Source organism: Coprinopsis cinerea (genome assembly GCF_000182895.1).
Source record: "Coprinopsis cinerea okayama7#130 chromosome 2 map unlocalized cont3.2, whole genome shotgun sequence".
Classification (NCBI taxonomy): Eukaryota; Fungi; Basidiomycota; class Agaricomycetes; order Agaricales; family Psathyrellaceae; genus Coprinopsis; species Coprinopsis cinerea.
Genome location: NW_003307543.1, coordinates 1 through 21,445, shown reverse-complemented (window position 1 = coordinate 21,445; position 21,445 = coordinate 1). Strand labels below are relative to the sequence as shown.

The following is a 21,445-nucleotide window of genomic DNA, read 5'->3' as shown; positions in this document are numbered from 1 at the left end:
ATGTTGATGTCGCCCTTCGTACTCGAACACGTCGTTGCTCTTCTGTCACCATCGTTGCTCCTGGCATCGCCATCGCCATCCCGCTCGCACCGTTATCGCTTTCGTTTGCTTCGAATTTCACTCTTTCGACCGCATCTCACCCTTCGACCGCATCTCACTCTTTCGGCGGCATTTTACGCTTCATATCGCTCCATCCTCGTCGATGCTCGTCTGGACGGCGTTTCTTCCCCTGGCTGGCTCATTTCCTGTGATATGCGTCGTACCGTCTGCCCTAACCCTCCTCATCCCTTCCAAAATTCCATCGATGTTTCCCCTCTTACCATCCCGACGCCAACTCCGATGGCCATCTTCTTCCCCTTTTTTTCACGCCCTGAAACGTACATCCGGATAGTGGGACGATAGGTCTCGCGTCGTTCTCCTACATCCTGGCGGATCCGAGGACGAGAGGGATACCGATGGTACTTGAGACGCCGAGTTTTGAGAAGCCGAGGGAGGTGTGGGGTGTGGAGGTTGAAGTGTTGAATTTGTTGTCGGGGGTGGGTGTGGAAGGAGAGGAGGTGGGAGGTACGAGGAAATTGGAGGAAGAAGAGGACGAAAAAGAAGTGGAGGGGGCGAAACAGGGTGAGGCGAAGGAGGACGAGGCGGAAGAGGAAGAGGAAGAGGCGAAGGGGCTGAAGAAGGAGGTAGAGGTGGACCTAGACGCACTAACCAAACGCGTACGCGACGCTGTGAAGCTTGCTAGTTCGTCCTCGTCCTCGTTCTCTGCGAAACCGAGCAAAGCTCTCAGAGCGAAGGCGAAAACGGCTGCTGCGGCGAAGAAGAGCAAGGGGAAGGGCAAGGGGAGGAAGCGGAAGGCTCGGGATGAAAGTGATGATGATGACGAGGGTGGGGAGGAAGAGGAGAGTGGGTGTTCGTGTAGTGAGAAGGATGAGTGAGGGTCTGAGTTGGTTGATCGACGGGGGTGGTGGTAGTAGAGGGTTGTGGTGGTGGTGGTGGTCGTAGAGGGTTGTGGTGCGGGGATCCGGGGCGGAACTATGTAGGACGCCTTTGGTGCATGTCATCTGGCATTGAGTGAGATTTTTCGGTAGTGATATGGAGTGGAGGGGTAGGGATATAGTATTTGGTGCGTCTATTTGAGTTTTGTTATGGGTGGTGAGGGCTGATGGGTTTGTAGTACATTACAGGATTTACTTGATCTACGTTATGATGCTATTGTTACAATTGTTGATGGATTCTGACGCGTGGGTTCTCCTCATTGGATCGGCTCTGTTTTCGATGTTTTGGAGGTTCAGAAGGGGCGTCATTGGAAGTTTGAAGCTGGGCCCATTGATTGAATTCGGCCTAATGGATCCTCTCCTCGTGTTCCACCGCAACCTCGACTACCTTCGCCCGTAGGGGAGGCTGTGGACGGCACAGGTCTGGAGATTGGGGAGCCTCTGGACTCGAGCAGGCTGAGGAGGGTGGATGGATGGGGAAGAAGCGGAACTTTCGAATGTTAAGGTGGATGGCGATGAGAACCGCGAATGGGATGAAGGTGGGGATAATGGGGGCTGGTCGTGCTCGTTAGGAGTGAAGCTCGTCAGACTAGGAGGAATGACGCTCGCGGGACCAGGAGGAGTGAACCTTGTCGCTGTGGCCGGAGATGGCGATGGTACCGGTATGTCCTGCAGAACACTGGTGCTTGCGTACTAGTGGGCGGGAGGGATTGGAAAGGGACTAAGCCATCGAGGGAGTGGGGAAAGGGAAGTTTTATTGGCAAGTTGTGCTTTGTTGATTCTTGGTTAGTTCCTTGGTTGGTTCGTGCTTGGTGCTTGGTTGAAGCTTGGTCGGGTGCGTCTCATTTCGCGTCGTCAGTGATGTGGATTTGTAACATGGTTCTCATTTACAGCAGTGGTCTTGAGACTTGAGTTTGAACCCACGTGTAACGCCTTTGCTTTGTTCATCAAGTCCCAGGCTCCAGCGCCAATTGTGGACGGGAGAAAGACCCGCGAGTGTTGGCCACGCGCACTGGGGATGTATTGGAAGGTTTTTCGTTAATTTAGGCAGTCTGGGCGCGTGAGTACTCTCGCTGGGTTCGTTCGTGTGGTAGTTTTGTGGTTCCTTAGGCTTATCAGCGTCGGGTCTGTGCAGGGAGAAACATCAGATGAGGGGATTCTGTTTGCTGGTGCGTTAAACCTTTCATTGGCGGTGGCATGGAGCTCAGTTCTAACGAGATTGTAGGATTACGGACATGCCCTTGCACAAGGCTCCTGGTAAAAAGAGCTATGGTACATATTCAAGACGATCGATCGCTTTTAGCAACTACGACACGGGTTCTGACATGTGCACGTCGTGCCCAGAGTGCCTGTGCACCGACCCCCGCTGCACTCGACACAGTTGCTGCTGCCACTCCCGCGATGGCACGAGATGCAGTGGTTTACGCATGCTGTCAAGCCTGAAGTGACGCATGTGGCGCGACGGACGATGCACCTTTGGCGTTTGTCGATAGGTAGGATGCGGCTGAGGCCTGTGAGGTCGCGTTGGTGGACTTGGAGGACGTCGGCGAGGCTGAAGACTTCGGAGGAGTCGATGAGGCCGAGGCCTGAGAGGATGTTGAAGGTTGTAGTGATGGAGGCTTCGTCGGCGGGTGTACCAGGGGTGACTGAACATGAGGTTAGTGTTAGTCTCCTTTGGTGAACGAGGAAGACGACTTACGACTGGTACAGTTGTTAGTGTCGAGGCATTCGCGGGTGATGGTGGTGAACTGCGAGGAAGCGAGTCTGAGGCAGTCGATGTCGTCGCTGAGGGTAAGGTAGGTGTTAGCGCCGTTATCACACCCTTGAATGGTCCTGGAGAACGTACACGGCGCAGTTGACGGCTGCAGCACCCTTCTCGATGCACTCGGCGTAGCATCCGGGGACGGTGGTCGCTGAGAGGGCGGTTCCGACGAAGGTGGAGGCGACCGCTACTGCAGAGAGGAAGGATGCAGTGAGTTCCATGGTGAAGTTGCTTGGAATGGTACTTTGCGACGGTATGGTATTTTCGATAACTGGCCTTGACGTCGCCCTATTTATATAGTTTCGGTTTGGTTTGCATTATGTATCGAATACATGAGGTTGAAGAGTCGTTGAGGCTAAGAGCCTAAGATATCCTGTGCCGAGGAGCCGTTCTGTGAGTACGCCCCCTAGTTCAGCCTTCGAAGAGCCAAGATGAGGCTAGGAAGTGGTAGATATCTAAGAAGCACGGCTTTGAAGCCATGCGGTTGCTTGGAAGGGATATTTAGCACCACTATGTGCTTGGAGTTTCGTCAACTGTGAGGTCAAGGGTCGGTTCGTCGGGTTCAAGAGATTTTTCGTATCGTGCGTGGAAGACCGTTTACTTTGGGGGACAAGACGCTGTCGAGTGCGACTCTCGCACCTGCTACATACGAAGAAGAGAGGCCGCGTAGAGCGGGATCGAAAACGAACCACGGAAAATTGGTCAATCATGATACATAACTCGACGTACGCCTTGCGCTGGGGAGACTACCGCTGTGGTAGGGATCCTCGGCCTAGCCGTGGAAACCCCTAACTCGCCAAATCCGCGCGCGACCGGCTCTCTTCCTCCGACCACCAACCCGACCATGCGGTGACGACGACGACGATCCCAGACGCTCAACAGCGCCCGAAGACCTCAAGACCTTCGACACTGCCAGCGGTGGAAGGAATGGCAATGGATAGAGGTCGATTGCGCCCGGCTAGTCCGGGGCTCGACACTCTTCTTACCTTCTGCTCCTCCTCGTACCATTCGGAGGCCATTCGATTTTTTTCTTTCGATTACCGTTCACCCAGCAGCAGAAAGCCCACGCCTAGCAACGCCGAGATCGCCAAGAACCATCGCATCGACGGATCGCCACCAGCAGTCTCAGGAAGAGCTCGGGACTTGGTCCACCCCGGGCAGGGTTGGGGGAGCCCTGCAGAGAATACTCGCATTCCTTCGAGCCTGGTGAAGCGCCCAGCGGTCGTCGAACGATGGAACAAGGCGATGGAGGAGTTGGGAAGCAGACAATGGAAATTTTCGTATGTTTCCTTTGTTTTTTGTTTTTTTTTGTATTTCAAATTGTTTGGTACCCCGGGGCGTAGGAGCACGCGCGCCCGGGCGAATTGCGTCTCACATATACCGGGGCTCGATCCCCAAGATGTATCCTCTCTTCTTCGTGTGTAATACCACCACCACCGTCTGCTTCTAACGCGCGCACTTGAGCCAAAACCGAGCCCAACGAGCCAACAGAAATCTATCCCGACTATTGAGCCGAGCCCTCGCATCTACTAGGTGCGAAATCTCTCTATTCGTCGTACTAATCGTACTTTACAGGTACTAGAACATCTGGTTTCGACAACCTTTAGAACCAGTCCACGGCCAACCCTCAAAACTCCGCCGCACCGCCGTCTCAAGCGTGACGTCACAAGGTAAGTGGCTGGTTAAAAATCTCGATTGGACATTCAAAGTACTATACATCAAAACTTGTTGACTACTAGGCTGGGTCAAATCCTGATGCACAAGACGTTGACTACTAGCTTATACAGGCGGGTGGATAGTAAATCTCTGGTAAACGAGTCGCAAACCGGGTCGAGTCAGGTGGAATTGAAGCTCGCGCAATGTTTCTCTGACCTCGTCCGCACGACCTGGGACATCATCCTCGTCTGCAGTGACGATCTCAAAATGGTTGAGGCTGGGAAGGATATCACTCCGTGCGGAGAGGATGGGAATTAGCTGAGTATAAGTACCACAAGGGAACCTGGGCTCGTACAATGGAAGCGATGGAAGAGAGGGCAGAACGAGGAAAAGTTCGATGATGTGGGGTACAAGAAAGTTGCGGGGGATGCCCCACATTTCCAGTCTGGAAACGTTGAATCGATCGCCGTAGTGCTCTCTTTGTGCCCTCACAAAGTCTCTAACGATTAGGAGGCCTCTGCGGTGCCAGTCGGCCCATTGGATGCGAGGAAACTCGAACACGAGAGTCGAGAGGTTTGGAGCACGGATGTGGGGCAGGAGGAACGCTATTCGTCCAAAGGGGAATCCGAGGTAGGTCAGGCGTGGGAGGTGGATGGTCCGTGTCATTGTCCGTATGTCCCTTTGTGTCGCTGGGTCTGACGAGTCATGGTACAGATAGCAGTGGTGGTGGTCCTGTGGGATCACCTTGATTTCAGTCAGATTGGGCATACGGCTCAAGTAATCAGCGACCACCGGCAGCTGGACAACCTCAAGATCTCTCACTGATAGCTCGAGCACGGTGATCTGAGAGAGGACGGGTGAGTCGAGTGGTAGAATGCGTGTTAGCCCTACTGTTCCGACTATCTGGACTTCGGTGCAGCTGGGTAGGTCACCGATGACGAGGTCTTTCAGGTCTGGAGGGGTGACGGGGATGGGGCCGAATTGGCCTAGGAAGTCACGAGGTCCCTGGTAGGCCGAGGCGTGGACCACGAGACACTTCAAGCTTGGAAGACGGACGCCCAGAATTCCGAGAGTTTTGAGTGTTTGAATGTCGGATGCGTAGACAGCTATTTCGTTCCAGCGTTGCCTAGAGTTGACTATGGCGGAAACGATATTTTCGTCTACGCGTATGGGCGATGGGTAAATACGGTCGTAAGTGTGCAGGGAGATTTGCACTGGGAGTCGCTTGGAGTAGGATAGACAAGCCGATAGGACCCTGGAGTTCACTGGAGCACGAAGGTTGAGGGAGATACTGGTCCAGAGTTCTGGGTGGTCCTGGATGAAGGAATGCCACTTCTTTGAAACTAGACTAAATTCTCTGTATGGAGTCGTGATCCCATCGATTAGTTCAATATCCAGAGAACTGAAGATATGTCCGAGGATTTCATTTGGGATTTGTCGGATGGGTGCAATGACACATTTCCACTGTTCGATCGCGGTCTTGATTTGAATGTAGCGGGGCCCATCCACAGGTTCGCGTCCACCACTATGCACTAGAGCGTCCAGTATCTCGATTTGGTGCTGAGCGAAAGTTATGTCAGTCCCAGAAGGAACGTGAAACGACGACAGAAGACTGGAGTTGGGTCCTTTCAGAGCGATCTGAACCTCGCGTGACTCCGAGGAACGACTTAGGCTGTCCGCAAGTGAAGCTATAGCTGAGTAGAAGTGGGCCATGATGGTGTAAGGAGTTGAGAGAGAAATCTGTGTCGGCGTTGTTTATATAGCAGCGATCACGTGGCCTTGGAACTGGATTAAAAAGGCAAGACGCATGCCCATTTTTGATCGCTGTCGTTTGATCGGGCGGGGAGGACAATGAGCGTCGTGACGACAATGGGTGTGTACTTGGACCCTTCTGACTAGGCCTTTGTTCAGACATCTCGTTAGGGAGCTGAACCTAAAGTTTCCACCGCGTTCTGAGGATATTCTTCGGATCGCAATTGTATAGCCCGGCCATTCTTGTGTATCCGCTGGGCTTCTGTTCTACGATCCCATCGCACCTTGCTTTGTTTTGTTTCGTCCTGTCAGGGGGTCCTCTGACATAATAGGACCCCAATATTTTCTCGTCGCACTATTATAAAGGGAAACCACCTCTCGAGACACATCAACGATGAATTACTCCTTCGTCGCTTTTGCTGGCACCCTTTTCACCTTGGCGCTGAGCGCTGCGACCCCTTCCAACGCCCGGTCAACCTCTTCAAACATCGGGACGCCAAACTCAAAAGGTCAGCATGACGGATATTTCTATCAATGGTGGTCAGATACAGGCGCTACGGCCAACTACACCAATGAACCAGGCGGAAAGTTTACCGTGAATTGGTGGAAGAATGGAACCTTTGTTGGAGGAAAGGGCTGGAGTCCTGGCTCATCTGATAGGTGGGCTCACATCTTCTCTCGCTCACGGCGTTTCCTGCCCTCATATGCCTCACTTCTCCCATAGGGTGTTCAACTATATTGGAATCTTCGAGCCCAGTGGTTACAGTCTAGTCACATTCTACGGTTGGACTCGAGACCCTCGCGTTGAATATTACATCGTCGAGTCGTTCGGAGACTACACACCCGCAACCGACACTGTCAGGAAGGGAGAAGCTACATGCAACGGTGCAACATATGAGATCGGGAATACTTGGCGCCCCGACCCCGATTCTCCCAACTTTCCCATCGGCAGTTTCCAACAAATCTGGGCTGTTCGAGTCCCTAAGAAGGGCGTTGGGAAGATAAACGGTACGATCGACTTTGGCTGCCATGTCAGGGCGTGGAGGGCGTTGGGCATGGAGCTGGGTGCACACGATTGGCAGATTATGGCGATTGATGGATATTTCAGTAGTGGCCACGCAACTATAGAGATCATATAGTTTCTTTAACTTTCTTTCACCGACACAGGCTCTAAAAATGTCGACCCAGACGCATTCAAAGGGAAATCTTAATCCACCGTCGTCTCCTGCCAACCTGCACCATGGTCCTGTCGATATCATGAACCACCCTTTGTTCATGGGCCCTTTTCTTCAATAAGGGCGAGCGTCCCTTCCTTAGACTCGTCATTTGTCTCTAATACATGAAAAATGTAGTCGCTCAAGCATTGAGGTATTACCCCATGACGTATCGCACGATCTCTTTCATTCGCTAATTTGGTGACATAAGATCAGACTATTAGTACATTCATTCGGGAGGAGTTACGACTTGAGACGGTGGTTTGACGCTTTGCGGTACATATATAGAAAGTAGAAAAGCTTAGCCTTTGGGCTTCATGTATAGCTGTCGCATTAACAACGAGGGCAGGGGTTAATGCAGGTGCATGTGGTGCCCAAAAAGCCCGTGCACTGTGCATTACTGCACCTAACACAACCTACATCTCCCCGGTGGCATGAGCGACAGTGGTTTCGACACGCCGTCAAGCCTGAGGTGACACACAAACCACGACGGGTAGGGCAGTTCTGGCGCTTTTCAACGGGCAAAACACGGCCCAACCCAGTGAGATCGCGCTCTTCGGGAACATCGGCGGCGCTGAAGGCGTCGGCTTCGTCAATGAAACCAAGACCCGAGAGAATGTTGAAGGTCTTGTTGATGGAGTCCGCGTCAGAAGCCGAGCCAGGAGAAACTGAAGGTGAATGTCAGTAGTAGTTTGGACGAGTGGCGCGAAAGGACATGGTGGACTTACGTGCAGTGCAGTCGCTGGTAGCGACGCATTCACTAACGATAGTAGCGAACTGCGAGGAAGCCTGGAGGCAGTCGATATCCCCCCTGGTAACGAGCGTTAGAGACGTTCTTTCTGCTTAGACTGGTCTGGAGGACATACGCGGCGCAATTGACGGCTACGGCAGCCTTGTCAATGCACTCAGCGAAGCATCCGGGGACGGTGGTGGCTGAGAGGGCGTTCCCAATGAAGGTAGACGCCACAGCGACGATAGCGAGCAAAGAAGTAGAAAGTTTCATAGTGAGAGTGGACAACAGATATTGAAGAATGCGCTTGGGATGGTACTACTGCTTGAGACTCACCCTATATATAGAGCCTAATTTTCAAAATCAAATTCAAATGGCTAAATATGGATTACCTTCTACGGAAGAATGACTGTCAGGACTTCCGCCAGTCTTGAGTTCGAAGAGCCGAAAACCTGAGTGGTAGGTATCTCAGAAGCACCGTTGAAGCCATTCACATTCCTAAATAACAACTTCTGCGCCACTATGATACTCGTAATTTCGTCAACTGTGAGGTCAGGGAAAGGACTCGTTGCGCCTAGCCCTTTCACGAAGAGGAATCGAACACCTTCTTGAGCTTCTTCCACGCCGAACAAGGACACCATGGGTACCAAACTAGATCACTATCAGTGTTCACCTGCAGTCAACACACCGATCCTACTATAAATTTGAGAGGAGAACACACCAATACGATGAGCTCACAAGCTAAACAAGGACCGCATAAGAGTACCTTCTTTCAGACTATCCGGCCCGCTTTGAAAGGCACCAAATTTATTCAAGGAGGGGAAACCATCACTGACCCACCTCTCTCGGCCATTCATCGAACCGTCTTGCTGGGCCTTGAACAAGGGGTTCCTCGTGTACCTCGTTCGTTGGCTCATCCAAGCTCATTGGGACTGCATTGGGGCAAGATCTTGCGTGTTTGACTGTGTTAGGATTGAAAGCCTACGCGCCATCAATGTCAAAGTTGGCCGACTGCGAAATCAGTCCCCGGACCGCATGTCAACTTCAGCTTGGTCTCGAGCTGGCTCGCTCGCGTCTAGTCTTGTTCTATTTTCTCGTCATGAGAACGCGACAGTGCCAGGATCTTCTTACTTTCACTCAAGCTCCCAAAATTCCCCGTCTTGAAGTATTCCGATTGAAAACTGACGACAGGATCGTTGCCGATCAGTGGCTTCAACCTATATCGATGTTCAAGGATTAAGGTATTTCGTCAGGATATATCACTCGGCCTTTCGAATAATTGCAATTTGGTGATATGGTTGAAATGAGAGCATAAAGGCAGACCAGAGTTCAGGTATATATAACACATCAAAGGTAGCAATCTCGCCTTCGGGCTAGGTAGTATCATCCCCATTAACAAACAGGGCACGGATTCAAGCAGGTACAGGTCTGGCCAATGACACCCGTGCATTGAGCACCATTAGGGCACCTAACACAGTCCCTTCCGTTACTTCCGAGGTGACATCCACGGCAATGGGCACGGCAGGCCGCTAAGCCAGAGGTGAAGCAGAGACCACGACGGGTAGGGCAGCTCTGGCGTTTCTCGACGGGCAAGACGCGACTCAAACCGGTGAGGTCGCGTTCCTCGAGGATGTCAGCTGCGGAGAAGTCTGCGTCGGCAGCGTCGACGAGGCCAAGACCGGAGAGCAAGTTGAAGGTCGCGGTGATGGAGTCTGCGTCGGCAGCTGACCCAGGAGCAACTGAAGATGAATGTCAGTGATAATTTGGGACGAGCGCGGAGACCATGCTTACGCGCGGTGCAGCCGCTGGTAGCGACGCATTCGCCGACAATTGTAGTAAACTGCGAAGAAGCTTTAATGCACTCGATATCGTCCCTAAAATTGGTGTAAGCTGCAGCATTGACGGAGGTGCTTAGACGACGTACGCGGCGCAGCCGATAGCGGTAGCGGCTTTCTCGAGGCATTCAGCGTAGCATCCAGGGACAGTGGACGCAGAGAGCGCGCTGCCGACGAAGGTTGAAGCCACAGCCAGGGCGGCGAACAGAGATGTGGTGAATTTCATAGTTAGACGGGATGTCAGATCGTGGAGTGCGCTTGGGATGGAACGATTGACCAAACCCCTCACCCTATTTATACAGTTCGGGCCTGAAAATCAAAATCAAATTCACAAAACGAAAGTCAAGCCACATTCTGCCAAGAAGAAAGCTGTGGATACACCTTCCAGTCCCGCGTTTCGATGATCCGACGACTGACCAGTGGTAGGTATCTCACAAGCATGATTTGGAGCCACCGTTATTCCTGAAAGGTATGTTCAATACTTCCATGACACTTGTCATCCCGTCATTCTTGAGCTCCAGGTCTACCTCTCTGAACTCTGCCATTGGTGGCACCGTCAATGGAACGCATTTTTACACCTTGTTCACGGCGAACAAAGACCATGGGCGCTGGCCTTCGATGACTATCAGCTAATACCTGTCGAAGGGAATGTGTAGAGTCGCGAGAGCTAAGACATTTTTAGTCACTCAATGTACCAATTGTACTCGGGGTCGATCTTTATTCGCTTGATTTACAAGGGTATATGTAGTAAGTAACTGCTACTTGCGTAAGCAAGAATAAGGCGTTGAAGATGCAACAAATCCAATCTGTCTCTGGGATGGAGCCGAGATGCCCAAATATCGATCGCCGTCTATCACGTCTTTCAAATCATGAGCCCAGAGGAGATCGATGACGGCTAAGCTGGCTTTCCTTGTTGCACGGTACGCGTTGAACTGAGGGTGTTGTCCTACTTCACTTGCCGTTTGTTCATTAGCGCCGACGAGAAATCGGATATTTGGTCGTATTAGGAACCAAAGGCGGAGGCGCCATCAATCTCCAAATTGACATCCACGTCGTGCGAAATCTGTTCTCTCTGCACTTCAACCTCTATGGTGTTGTGTCAAGGTGACTTTCTAGTCTATCTCTCCTCCATGCGTCATCGAAATGAAACTGAAGTACTGAAAACTCGTCATTCCTAAGTCAAATCCGATCCATCTATGCCCCCCCCCCCCCAAAAAAAAAAAAAACTCACTGCGATCACTCAGTTCGAACTGTTTAGTCACCGTGACTCTGCTGGTACCGACACTGGAGCAGACTTTCAAGCCTCTTCCCGTAGCTGAAGGACAAAAATGCTTTACGACTGTCCTCTACTTCTTACCACCCGCTTCAGGAACGATCTCATCGGACTGCTTGCGCAAGTAATCGCCCACTTGTTCTATGCGACAATAACAGATCTCCGTCTTCCACCTAGTTTGATGTTTCACGTCTCTCGTCGCCACCCTTGACGTACTGGAAGCCACACCTTTCGTGTCTAGAACACCATACCTCTCGAAACTTCATTTTCAGGCTTCCGCTTTTTTCGATGCCTCCTCGAACCCCAGAAGCTCGCCAACCAATCACGATTCGGGTGAATCGTCCCAAACTTCAGCTGCCGTTGACTCTCTTTGTACGTTCACATTCCTGAAATCTACTCCAGACGGTTTAACTTCGTTTGGGAGGCTCTGTCTGTCCATTTTCCCGCGTATCTGGCCGTCTATCCTTATCGTCAGTGGTCTTGTTACTGCCCAGGTGGTATGACCGGCAGTGGCCCTGGCAGACCGCTAAGCCAGAGGTAACGCACAGCAAACGATGGGTGGGACAGATCTGACGCTCCTCGAAAGGCAAACCGCGGCTCAAGCCAGTGAGGTCGCGTCCCTCGAGACCATTAATGTCGGCAGCGCTGAAGCCGTCGACGAGACCGAGACCAGAGAGAATGTTGAAGGGCAGGTCGATCAAGGCCTCTTATACGTTGGGCGTCAAAGGTGAACTGAAATTGATCGGGATCCTCGACGTGGTCGTCGTTCTTAGCCAGTCCAGGTGGTGTTTAAGGGAGAAAGAAAGGTCCTGGACAAGGTATCTGATGTGAAGGGCGAAGAAGGGGCTCCGCAAGAACAGAAGGCGGGGATAAAAGGACATAAGCCGTTTACAGACATGAAGAGGGTGCCTGAGGTCTAGCATGTTTATTAGAACATCAATGCTGAGGAACATAGATACCGTAGATACGATGCTTCACCGACGATTGGAGCGAACCGGCGAATTCCTTCTTAGAAGCGTGAGGTGGTGTGGCGGTACTCCTCGTAGGTTTACGCATGGAATAGCTTCGCGCATTTTCTAAAGGAAGGAATATAGGTACCTAGAGAACGGAAGCAAACCCTCTTTTGGAAATAGGTTAGTTTTGAGCAGTGCGTTCGCATGGTGCATTAGGTGTGACCTACAAAGAACAGCAGGAGCAGATGGACGGCATCCCTGGTGAATGGTCATGAGCAGCCCATTTCTCCCTGCCATAGCGTCACGAGAGCGATGGACATAGACAAGTCTTATGTCCCCGCGGGTCGCGTTGAGCCTGGATAATAAGAAAGAAAATGTCCTTGTCGTGGTCTGCACCCGTACCGTACGGCGACTTTAGTAGCTTGAGTACTCGGCGACATGCCAGCGAGGCGGCCATGCCCTGTTCAGAAAGATACGGTGTTCAGCATGCTTCGACTCTTATCCTCTGATATCCGAGATCTCGAGCGCTCGTTGATAACGGTTGTCGAGGATTGCATTACTTCACTTTAGAATGTGACACTACTATCGCCATAAGGTTGGTTTCTGTTATCAACAGAAGGTGTAAACGAATGAGATATGAGATAAGTGTGATGTAGCGATTGCTTCCTATCCAATCCGACGTCCGTCACCTCTTCGACATCGCGAGTTTCTTAGTAGAAAAGGCAGCCGTAGCGTGTGCTCACCGTTCGATCGACGTGAAAGAAGGCGAATGGGCCGGAGATAAGATAGAAGTTCATCTGGCCTAACAGCATAGGTACTACCATGTAGTAGCCTTGCCAGGAAGTCTCAGTTCTCAGCGTTAGACTTCGCGTATTGAGGAAATCGGATCTCACCCCTACTTCCTCTTTCGAATAAGTCATCAAGGGGACTGAAGGCATGGTCATCTGTTGGCTAAGTGAGCATCAGCGGTGGGAACGTTGGCGCTAGTTTAACCAGTGGTCCAAGTTCCGGCAAGAAGTCAACATTGTAGTTGCGAAAACATGAGAAAGTGGACAACGATTGAGGAAAGAAGTGAGCAAGTAAGGAAATGAACAATTCCATAACGGGAGAGAAGCCTAAAGAAGCTGTCGGGAGCTGTGGGTGTTCTTTTTATGGCTGTGTACGGGGTAGATAATTGTGGGATTCTTGTCTGTGCGCGAATGGAGGGACAGGGGACGAACAGGATAGCCCGAAGCACAAACCTATGAGTAGTGCGTCGGTGGAGAGTTTGAACTGAAGATGGAACTTCGCGGATAACTACGAGTCGCAGGGAAAATCGTACTGGGAAATGCATTTCGGAAGAGCGGGAGCGATGAATTCCGCCATTTGGAGAACAATGCGAAGGTCGTGATTTTCAAAGCCAAGGTATTAGGGAATGTAGAACGACGATGAGGCAATCTTGACTCTGCCCAGGTCGTTGTGCAATGGCGTCAGCGCCACATTTCATCCTTGAACGGCGCATTATTATATCTGAAGCGAGTCGAGAGTCTAGGAGCGACAGGGAATCGTTACAACGGCTGAAGACCCCCGCCGCGTCGACTGTGAAAGTTCTGTGCCAATGGAGGCTCACTTGACCCAGCTCCAGCCTTGATTGCGCCATCTCATTTTGATGGTATTGATCCCTGGCTCTCAGCTTTCCCTAAGGAGAAATTCGACCTCTGTGAATACCGCCGGAACCCGTCTCTCGGACACGGAGTCAGGACGACGAAACGGATTTCCAATACTCCCGAGCGTCGTGTGCGATCGGTTGTGTGTGTATATGTTAAGCGCCCAGCTGTCGAGTTGGCGTTTACTCGTCGTTGCCCGGCACACTTACTGTACCAGGTCCTCGCGGATGTTACGACTGCGAGTGTACCAGTTATACTTCGAGGCAAGCCTACAAATGCGATACTGATTGTAGCGAGCCCGGAGGGGATCTCGGAGGATATAAAAAACGTGGTAGGAGTTCTCCAGCCACCTGTGTACTCACCATCACCCTCGTCCTTCCGTAAGTACCACCGCTCAAAAAACCTAACAAAGGCCTCAGAATCATCCTGTAGACCTTGATGTCACCACTGACCGTTGGCATGTACTTCAATATTCGAACTTGAAAGTGAATATGATGATGACGGTCCAAGACTACTGTGTGGCCCTAGTACATAGTTTGGAGCGATGATAAGAGTGGAATTTCGATTTCCGCTAGATAAACGTAGAAACTGGAATACATCGAGCTTATCTCGGAGTCTAGTAGGCTACTCGGCGGACTTGGCTGTTTCAGCCTCCGTATCCAGCCAACGGTGGCTGTCGGGCGCGATAGGGCGCGATTCGAGCGTTGGAACGGAGGTGATATATTTCAAGCCCCTATCTTTGCCCCTCGTTCCCTTGCAGACCGAGGGAACTGGAGTGCATTGGTAGGTGGTAAGGTGCCTTGGTAGTCACGATTCGCAACTTTGACCAACCGTCGCTAAGAGTTCTAAGCACCGGTGAGCGAGTTTCCGATAGCCGTTACCAGAGCTCGCTACACTGGTAGCTACGGATGTGATGATCCCAGCCGTAAACCGATCATCTCCCTTCGCGATCCTTTCATCCGGAAGTATCCGTGGCGGGGTCGTACCTGGAGACTGTGGCGCGCGTCGTTACTCGTAACACTAGCATAGCTCAAGCCCCCAGTCTTCGTGACGTAGATGTATGTTGGATGAGCAACGCAGTTACGGTGCGTTGACTGTGACGTAGCCCCGAATATCGCTACTCCACTGTCGCTAAGAACAGAAGTGGATGATTCGCATCAACCCTGCTGGCACTATCCCGAGTGTTTCTGAAACTCTGGCGCTTGTGATTCAAGGATCAATCGGGCGCTTATTCCATACTGGTTATTTCCTCGAAAGCACGAAACGAAGGTTGCGCATTGGCCTACTACGGGTCGAACCATTCTAGCCTGTCGAATGACACTGGTATCTCAGATCTATCTATGCCTCAGCAATCCCAGTTCCTTGATCGAGCTCCCCGAGACGAGCGTACGCACTACGCTTGAACTAACTCACTTGCTACTACTGATGTCGATGACTTGATGGGCGGTGTCGTTGATGATGTGTGGAACTAGGATCGATCCATCGAAAGGAAGGTTTCGGGTTTGATTCATGAGAGCTTCGAGGTGAGTTAGGGTGAGCTTAGAAGGGTAATTTAACGGACAGATGGAGGGGTGATCCTATTGGAATGGAGAACGGAAACGTGACGAGTTTCAGGTGGGGATAGGATGGGGAGGACGGGTAGAGCGTGGAGATTGAGGTGAGGGCGTTTCGGCGAAGATGGAAGGCAGGCGGGAAGAGGAAAACCGGCCTGCGAGTAAGCGAGGACTTGCGTAAGGACACGCACATCGCGTCGAAAGGAATAACAGAACGTGATAGTTAGGGACCATGGGATCTAGGAGGGCCAGCGGTGAACCTAATAACTGAAGATGCTTATCGAGCGCGATTCGCATCACATCTTTTCGCTCGCGGCTAGTTCGAGTCGTGCCCAGTTCCCCGCTGTGTAGTCGTCGTAATGTCGAGTTGTTGACACTGATATCGGAACTCCCATGGCCGGCGGGATAACTAAGTAGTAATTCGTTGTATTAACTCAGCGGTCGCCACAGACGTTCGGAGGAGGGTACCCCGAACTAGTCACCCGACCTCAGTCCAGCTCAGGCAGGCCTTGTCGTCTAAGCCCGAGTTAATGTAAAGCGTTTCGCGTTCATCAGAGTTCGTGTATCAATACCTTCCAGGGAGGACACATACTATATCATCCTATCACCGAGCGGCAGGTATGTGTAGGCTTACAAGGCTACAAGTAGGCGACTGAGCGCATCAGCGGTGAGGAGATTGGGCGGATCTGCGTGTTGTGTGAAGGTCAAGTGAGGGGCGTTCTGGGTAGCATCAAAGATGCGAGAGGATGTTTGGATTTGGGCGCGTCGGAGCATCAGGGGTGGGCGTAGGCGAGAGTGAGAGCACTTCATCAGAGGGATTCCATCGGGGAAGGATGAAGTCGACTCGGGAGTCCTAGATTTGACCTAGACGAGCGCTCTAAGGCCTATGACGAGCATCAGCAGAAAGTAGAAGATGGAAAAGGCTTTCTCAGTCCGTCGACTAGTCTGTCAGTCTGCTAATGGTCACCACAGAGAGTATACTGCGTTGAAGGTCCAGAGGTCACTGCTATACCGAACAGCCAGAGACGAGTTAGATGGAATTCCCCGAGATGTTACGTGAGTATCTGCGACGATCCCTTCAGCCTTTCTAAATTGGAAGTGGTTTCATCGCATTGGGGAAGGTGAAACTCGAGATGAGCCCGCCATCGTTGGCGGAATCGGAGGAGAAAGGGAGGGTACTCCGAGTATGCGTACACGGGCCGATGTGCCCTAGAAGGAGAGATAGAGTGAAGAGAGAAATGGTTGGGGTAAAGACTCGAGTGACACCTTGGGGATTGGTGAGCTTCGAAACGCGGGGTTGTTCGAGGTTGCCGACGGCCGTAGAGGAAGTCGGAGTCGCGGGAGAAGCGACAAGGTTGTTCGAGGGTTGTAGCTCGATTCACTCGTGTGACCAGTGACGTCGAGATTGACAAAGGGTCGAATGGAGAAACACTGAAGCGAAAACATCTGGGGTTGTCAGGTTTCTCCAGAGAGTCGGAAATGAATTGTTGGAAACGTGGACTGGGCAGAGGAACGAGGACGACGAGAGAGAAGTGGCACACTTGAGAGTTCGGAGGTAGATCCTCTCAAAGGATATGGACGGAGAGACTCGGAACAGGAAAGAGATCAGCTGTAGGTTAAGGATGACGTCCGAGGGTTGTGGTCATGGGGTGTAGAGACTCGGAGCAAAGTTGTTCGAGTGAACGTGTATGAGCCGAGCCTTGGTGAGCGTGATTGAAGGGATGCGAAGGGCAATCAAAGGGCGAGCTCTTGAAACGAAGGGACCTATAAAGTTGGTGTAGAGGTTCGAGCGAATGCTGAATTATCCATTTCGTCGTAAGTCGTAGCCGAAAACTTGCTAGCAAGGCCGACTGCAGCCTAGACACAGAAATAGAATACTCGAGACACCCTTCGCAGAGCAGTGAGAAGGGACAGAGTGCACTAAGTGATTCCGATGACGACGTTCGGAACGAAGAGGCGAGAGAGCAAGAAACGAGGATTTCATCATCGCTACCCAGAACAATAGGCATCCAGAAGGAAAGATGGAGAAGGGACGAATACCAATCACAAGACCACTCGAAAGGAGCTATGGGCCCATAATTCGAAACCTATAGGACCGATCGCGAGAATAAGCTCAAAAACGTGGTCTTCGAGATGCCTCAAGGCATCAGTATCAGGCAAGTCCCAACTTCTCTTTGGGATTAGACCTATTTTCGGCGCAGGATTCTCCCAGTTTACGGTTTGGCCTAGCCGCGAAAGGAGCTTTGATCCTTGAGAAGCAACGGCGGAGAGAGGGTTGTGCTCCGACGACCAGTGATTCGAGGAGAGTATAGGGGCTAGGTATAGCCTTCCATTAAGCGCTGGAGAGATCCGAGAGATGGCTGAGTCTGAATCGTGCCGGAGGGTCGACGTCCGAGCGCCCTGCCGTCTGCCATTTGTCGTCTCGAACTGCGTTGAACCGAGTTGGGATGGGATGGAGTGGATAGGTCTGGAGTCTAGACCTTGTTTTCCGTGAATTGAAACAGGGATGTCGGATCGCAGAAAACCTAAGAATAGGAAGGAATTAGAATAGAGAGTACGATCGTCGCGCGAGAGGCAAGAGGTAGGAATGATGGTGGTTGCAACAGTCTTTGAATACCGACTGCAAGCGCCCTTCAATTGCTTTGTTGATGATGATATCATATGAGCGGAGCGGCCCTGGTTGTTCAACGTTCATCAGCAGTGGGCGGTGTATCCGGGAGAAGGAAGCGCCGGTGCTGGGCGGCGGTTGGAGTATTCCGAAGAAGAGGTTCCCGACAGCTCGCTAGCAGATCTTACACCGTGTTCGAAGGGTTTTGAATCGAGCGCGCTGAGGAGGGGACTCTCTTCGTGGGATACGTCGTCGAGCGAGCTGCTATGAAAGTTACCTCCAGCCGTTCCTTTAGTCGATTGAATACAAGATACTGAAACATTGAAAACTTTCTTTACCGATGAAGGAAGAATAAATACGAATTCGGCACTCTTACGATGGTCGTGGGAGGTGGTAAAGTTAGGGAGGATTTGAGCGCCGACTAGTCGATTGCTGCCCTTCTGCCTGATGCTTCGAACAGAGCAACTATTGTATCAAGTCTAAACCTCTTTGCTTTCCTTTACTCGATTGAAACGATTGAAACGAACAAGAAACGAACGTACATATACTTACTTATTGATCCTGTTACTTATTGATTCTTTGAAGAGCGAAAACTTTCTTTACCTAGAGGGCGGTTCTAAGAATAGAACGTGGGAGGTACGAGGAGGTGAGAGTGTATGGAGATGAGGAGGTGAGAATGTATGGAGATGTAGATGTGATTGTAGCGTTTGAAGACTCCGAAAGAGCCCCTTTAGCTAGTGAGTTCTGAATTAGAATCGATGCGGCGCTAGAACGTGGGCGGTTCAGAATATACTCGAACTTCATGATGGTACCGTCAGAAATACTCGACGGGCGGCAAGGATTAGTGGAACATACATATCACTGGTAGTCGGTGGATAAGTTGGACGTGATCCGCCCACTGCCTCTAAGCTCTAACTTCCGACTTTGAATAGGATTTTTTGGTCAGGCGACCCTTGAGAGGATCCGGGGTAGAACATGATCGAAAGGCGACGGCGAGCTCCTGGTATGTATCGATGAGGGAATAGTTGCCCAGACGAGTAAGTCCAAGAGGACAGAAAAGCTTCGAGGTGGAGTAAACGGAAAGGCGTAGAACACCGACTGCAGCCGCCTACTTGGGTGTTGGATCATAGTTCCAGTCTCAGGGTATGAGGTCAGAGGTCAGCCGACCAGGAGATGAAGTCAGAGTGCGGGGTAGGATGGAAATTTGATTTTTCTCTGTCGAGTTCCTTCCTCTTTGATCGCTCGAGCGCGATTGAATATCGGCATCCTCAGATAGAATTAGAATTAGAATTATTGTGGACTGTGTAGGGCTTGAACGTGGCGTCGAGCGACTTCGAATGAATAGACACGATCGAGAACTCAGGCATCAGGTGAATTGTAACAAGGAACCAGGAGGAGAACGAGGAGGGCAGGAGAACTTGGGAGCGAGTCGGCTGTTGCTCCCCGCCATCGTCGGGACTCGGAAGCGGATCCCTAACCCCATCACCGACGTTTTTCCTATTCGCGATCGCATCGCGGATGGATGTGGATGTAAGTGGATTCTTAGAATGTTTAGTATATGTACATAGTATGTTCCTGCCCCGCAAAGGCACATTCTAAAAGGTTGTTTTGGCGTTCGAACTGTTCTTTGTTATGTGGGTGGGAGAGGTGGGGGCAGTGAGATGAGAGTGGAATGATGAAGTCGATAAGTGGGGAATGATGCAGTCGAATAAGTGGGGAATGATCAAGTCGATAAGTAGTACTGTCAAAGCGCGCAAGTACTATGGAGGAAAATGTACATGGTGCCGACGTGTGCCGCTCGTCGTTGCTTCAGGGGTTGTACCTTGTGTCGGCATTCGTAACTCGTTTTGTCGGCATTCAACCGACATTCAAATCTACTTCGTTGGAAAGCGCGACGGTTCTTTGAAATGACCTCTGTATTGAAATGATCGCTGTAGTGAAGCGCTAGTGATCACTGGATTGAATACTGGAGCGATGCGACGATCGAGCTCGAGGTAATGGGGTGGGGTGAGGTAAAGATTCGAAGTTGTCGGCGGGGAAGCTTGAGCGTTGTCGTCGGCAGAGGCGGTATATAGATTGGATTCGTTATTGGGTAGGTTACGGATTGGGTAGGTTGCGGGCTGGTGATTTTTGAAATTGCGTCGAGCGATTGAATTGGACTTCCGACTCAGTGATATGTAGATCCATTCCGTTCGGCGGTCAATCGTCAACGTGTAGTTAAGTACGAGATTTCAAATTGAGGCGGGAGTTCGCGACTGCCGACGACGACGATGCTCATTTACGACGATGTGAATTGAATTAAATTTGTGGAGGTATGTAGGGCAGGGAGCTTTGCCGTTTGTTTGAACTTTGGGGGGTGGACGAGGAGGTGATGTGATGGTAGTTGGAAGGTAGATACGAAGCGAAGTAAGCAAGTGCGAAGAGAGGTAGGTGCGAAGGGAACGAGACGAGAGATACGAGCTTGGAGATAAGCGCTGGAAAACCGGGAACCCTTCTCGATCAGTCGTGGTTTGAGCTGTTTGACATGTACATTGGACAGACATGGGCAGAAAGAGGGTTCGTTCTATTCATAGGAACGTTCCCTGTCTATACTTATTCGTAGGACCGGACGTGTGTATTCTTGTCGATCGAACCCTGTGTGTATAATAAGTACTTATCGGAGGGGTTTAGGCCTTTGGGAGGGTATGTACTTGGTCAGGCACGTTTACATATTAAGCGCTTGTTTTTGGAAGCCACGAGTCTGGAATCGTGCATATGTAGATGTAGAGGGTTAACAACAAGTGATTCATTATCTTAACAGCAAAGTACGTACGTCTATGTCCACATGTGTTTAGTTTGGTTTAACAGCTTTAGTTTATCGTCCACATGTCACGGTTTAACAGCACATATTCCTTATCGGTGCCTCTGCAATCGATTCTTTGCATTAGGTGCTATGTCTTTGCTTCTACATACCATACTGGACTGGGAATAGAACGGCGCTTCTATCAGGGCATAGAACTCGCGGAGATCGCGTATAGGGCTGCATATGAATCGTAGGAATCCGTAAGGAGCGCAGGGATCCGGAAGTAGATACTAACATAGACGGTCGGACGTCTGGGAAGCACCTAAGTAATTATAGTGAGGAGGAGCTTCTAAGTATAATCAGGAGGTGCTTCTAAGTAGACTGAGGAGTGTGCTTCTATCAGGGACGGACGGACGGGTCTTGTGGAGTTCTCTTTAGTTACCGTATATGTCCAGACCGTACTATAGATAGATGGAAGGCGTAGATAGAACATTCGATATTCCGCGATGATTATTGGAGAGCATGGGTGTCAGATATCGCGAGTGGAAAGTGGAATCAGATGATGTGAGGGGGTCGGGAGAGGGATGCTTGCGGAAGGGCTTGCGTATGTCGATGGTCGCCGCCGTCGTGTGATGTTCGCCAAAGAGAGGGAGAGGTGCAGGGAAGGAAAATGAAAGATGTAGAGA

At 51.1% G+C, this 21,445-nt stretch overlaps 5 protein-coding genes across 5 annotated transcripts; 2 read left to right on the top strand and 3 right to left on the bottom strand.

Moving 5' to 3' along the window:
* Positions 1-455: 455 nt before the first annotated feature.
* Positions 456-935, top strand: CC1G_13814 (hypothetical protein; the record flags this gene model as incomplete). The annotated part of the gene is made up of 1 exon (XM_002911733.1): positions 456-935. The coding sequence occupies one exon, from the start codon at positions 456-458 to the stop codon at positions 933-935; it is 480 nt and encodes a 159-aa protein (XP_002911779.1).
* A 406-nt stretch (positions 936-1,341) lies between these two features.
* Positions 1,342-2,978, bottom strand: CC1G_08260 (hypothetical protein; the record flags this gene model as incomplete). Its single annotated transcript, XM_001841064.2, has 4 exons — positions 1,342-1,550; positions 2,357-2,641; positions 2,695-2,780; positions 2,842-2,978. 4 exons carry the CDS (start codon positions 2,976-2,978, stop codon positions 1,342-1,344), a joined length of 717 nt encoding a protein of 238 aa, XP_001841116.2.
* A 1,558-nt stretch (positions 2,979-4,536) lies between these two features.
* CC1G_08259 (hypothetical protein) lies at positions 4,537-6,126 on the bottom strand (the record flags this gene model as incomplete). The annotated part of the gene is made up of 1 exon (XM_001841063.1): positions 4,537-6,126. The coding sequence occupies one exon, from the start codon at positions 6,124-6,126 to the stop codon at positions 4,537-4,539; it is 1,590 nt and encodes a 529-aa protein (XP_001841115.1).
* A 433-nt stretch (positions 6,127-6,559) lies between these two features.
* Positions 6,560-7,304, top strand: CC1G_08258 (xylanase 5 protein; the record flags this gene model as incomplete). Its single annotated transcript, XM_001841062.2, has 3 exons — positions 6,560-6,674; positions 6,711-6,825; positions 6,890-7,304. 3 exons carry the CDS (start codon positions 6,560-6,562, stop codon positions 7,302-7,304), a joined length of 645 nt encoding a protein of 214 aa, XP_001841114.2.
* Positions 7,305-7,680: 376 nt separating this feature from the next.
* Positions 7,681-10,170, bottom strand: CC1G_13813 (hypothetical protein; the record flags this gene model as incomplete). Its single annotated transcript, XM_002911732.1, has 15 exons — positions 7,681-7,704; positions 7,800-8,047; positions 8,108-8,190; positions 8,246-8,415; positions 8,446-8,459; positions 8,502-8,561; positions 8,588-8,760; positions 8,798-8,802; positions 8,831-8,850; positions 8,946-9,090; positions 9,296-9,326; positions 9,373-9,482; positions 9,511-9,848; positions 9,901-9,983; positions 10,034-10,170. The coding sequence occupies 15 exons, from the start codon at positions 10,168-10,170 to the stop codon at positions 7,681-7,683; spliced, it is 1,641 nt and encodes a 546-aa protein (XP_002911778.1).
* Positions 10,171-21,445: the final 11,275 nt, after the last annotated feature.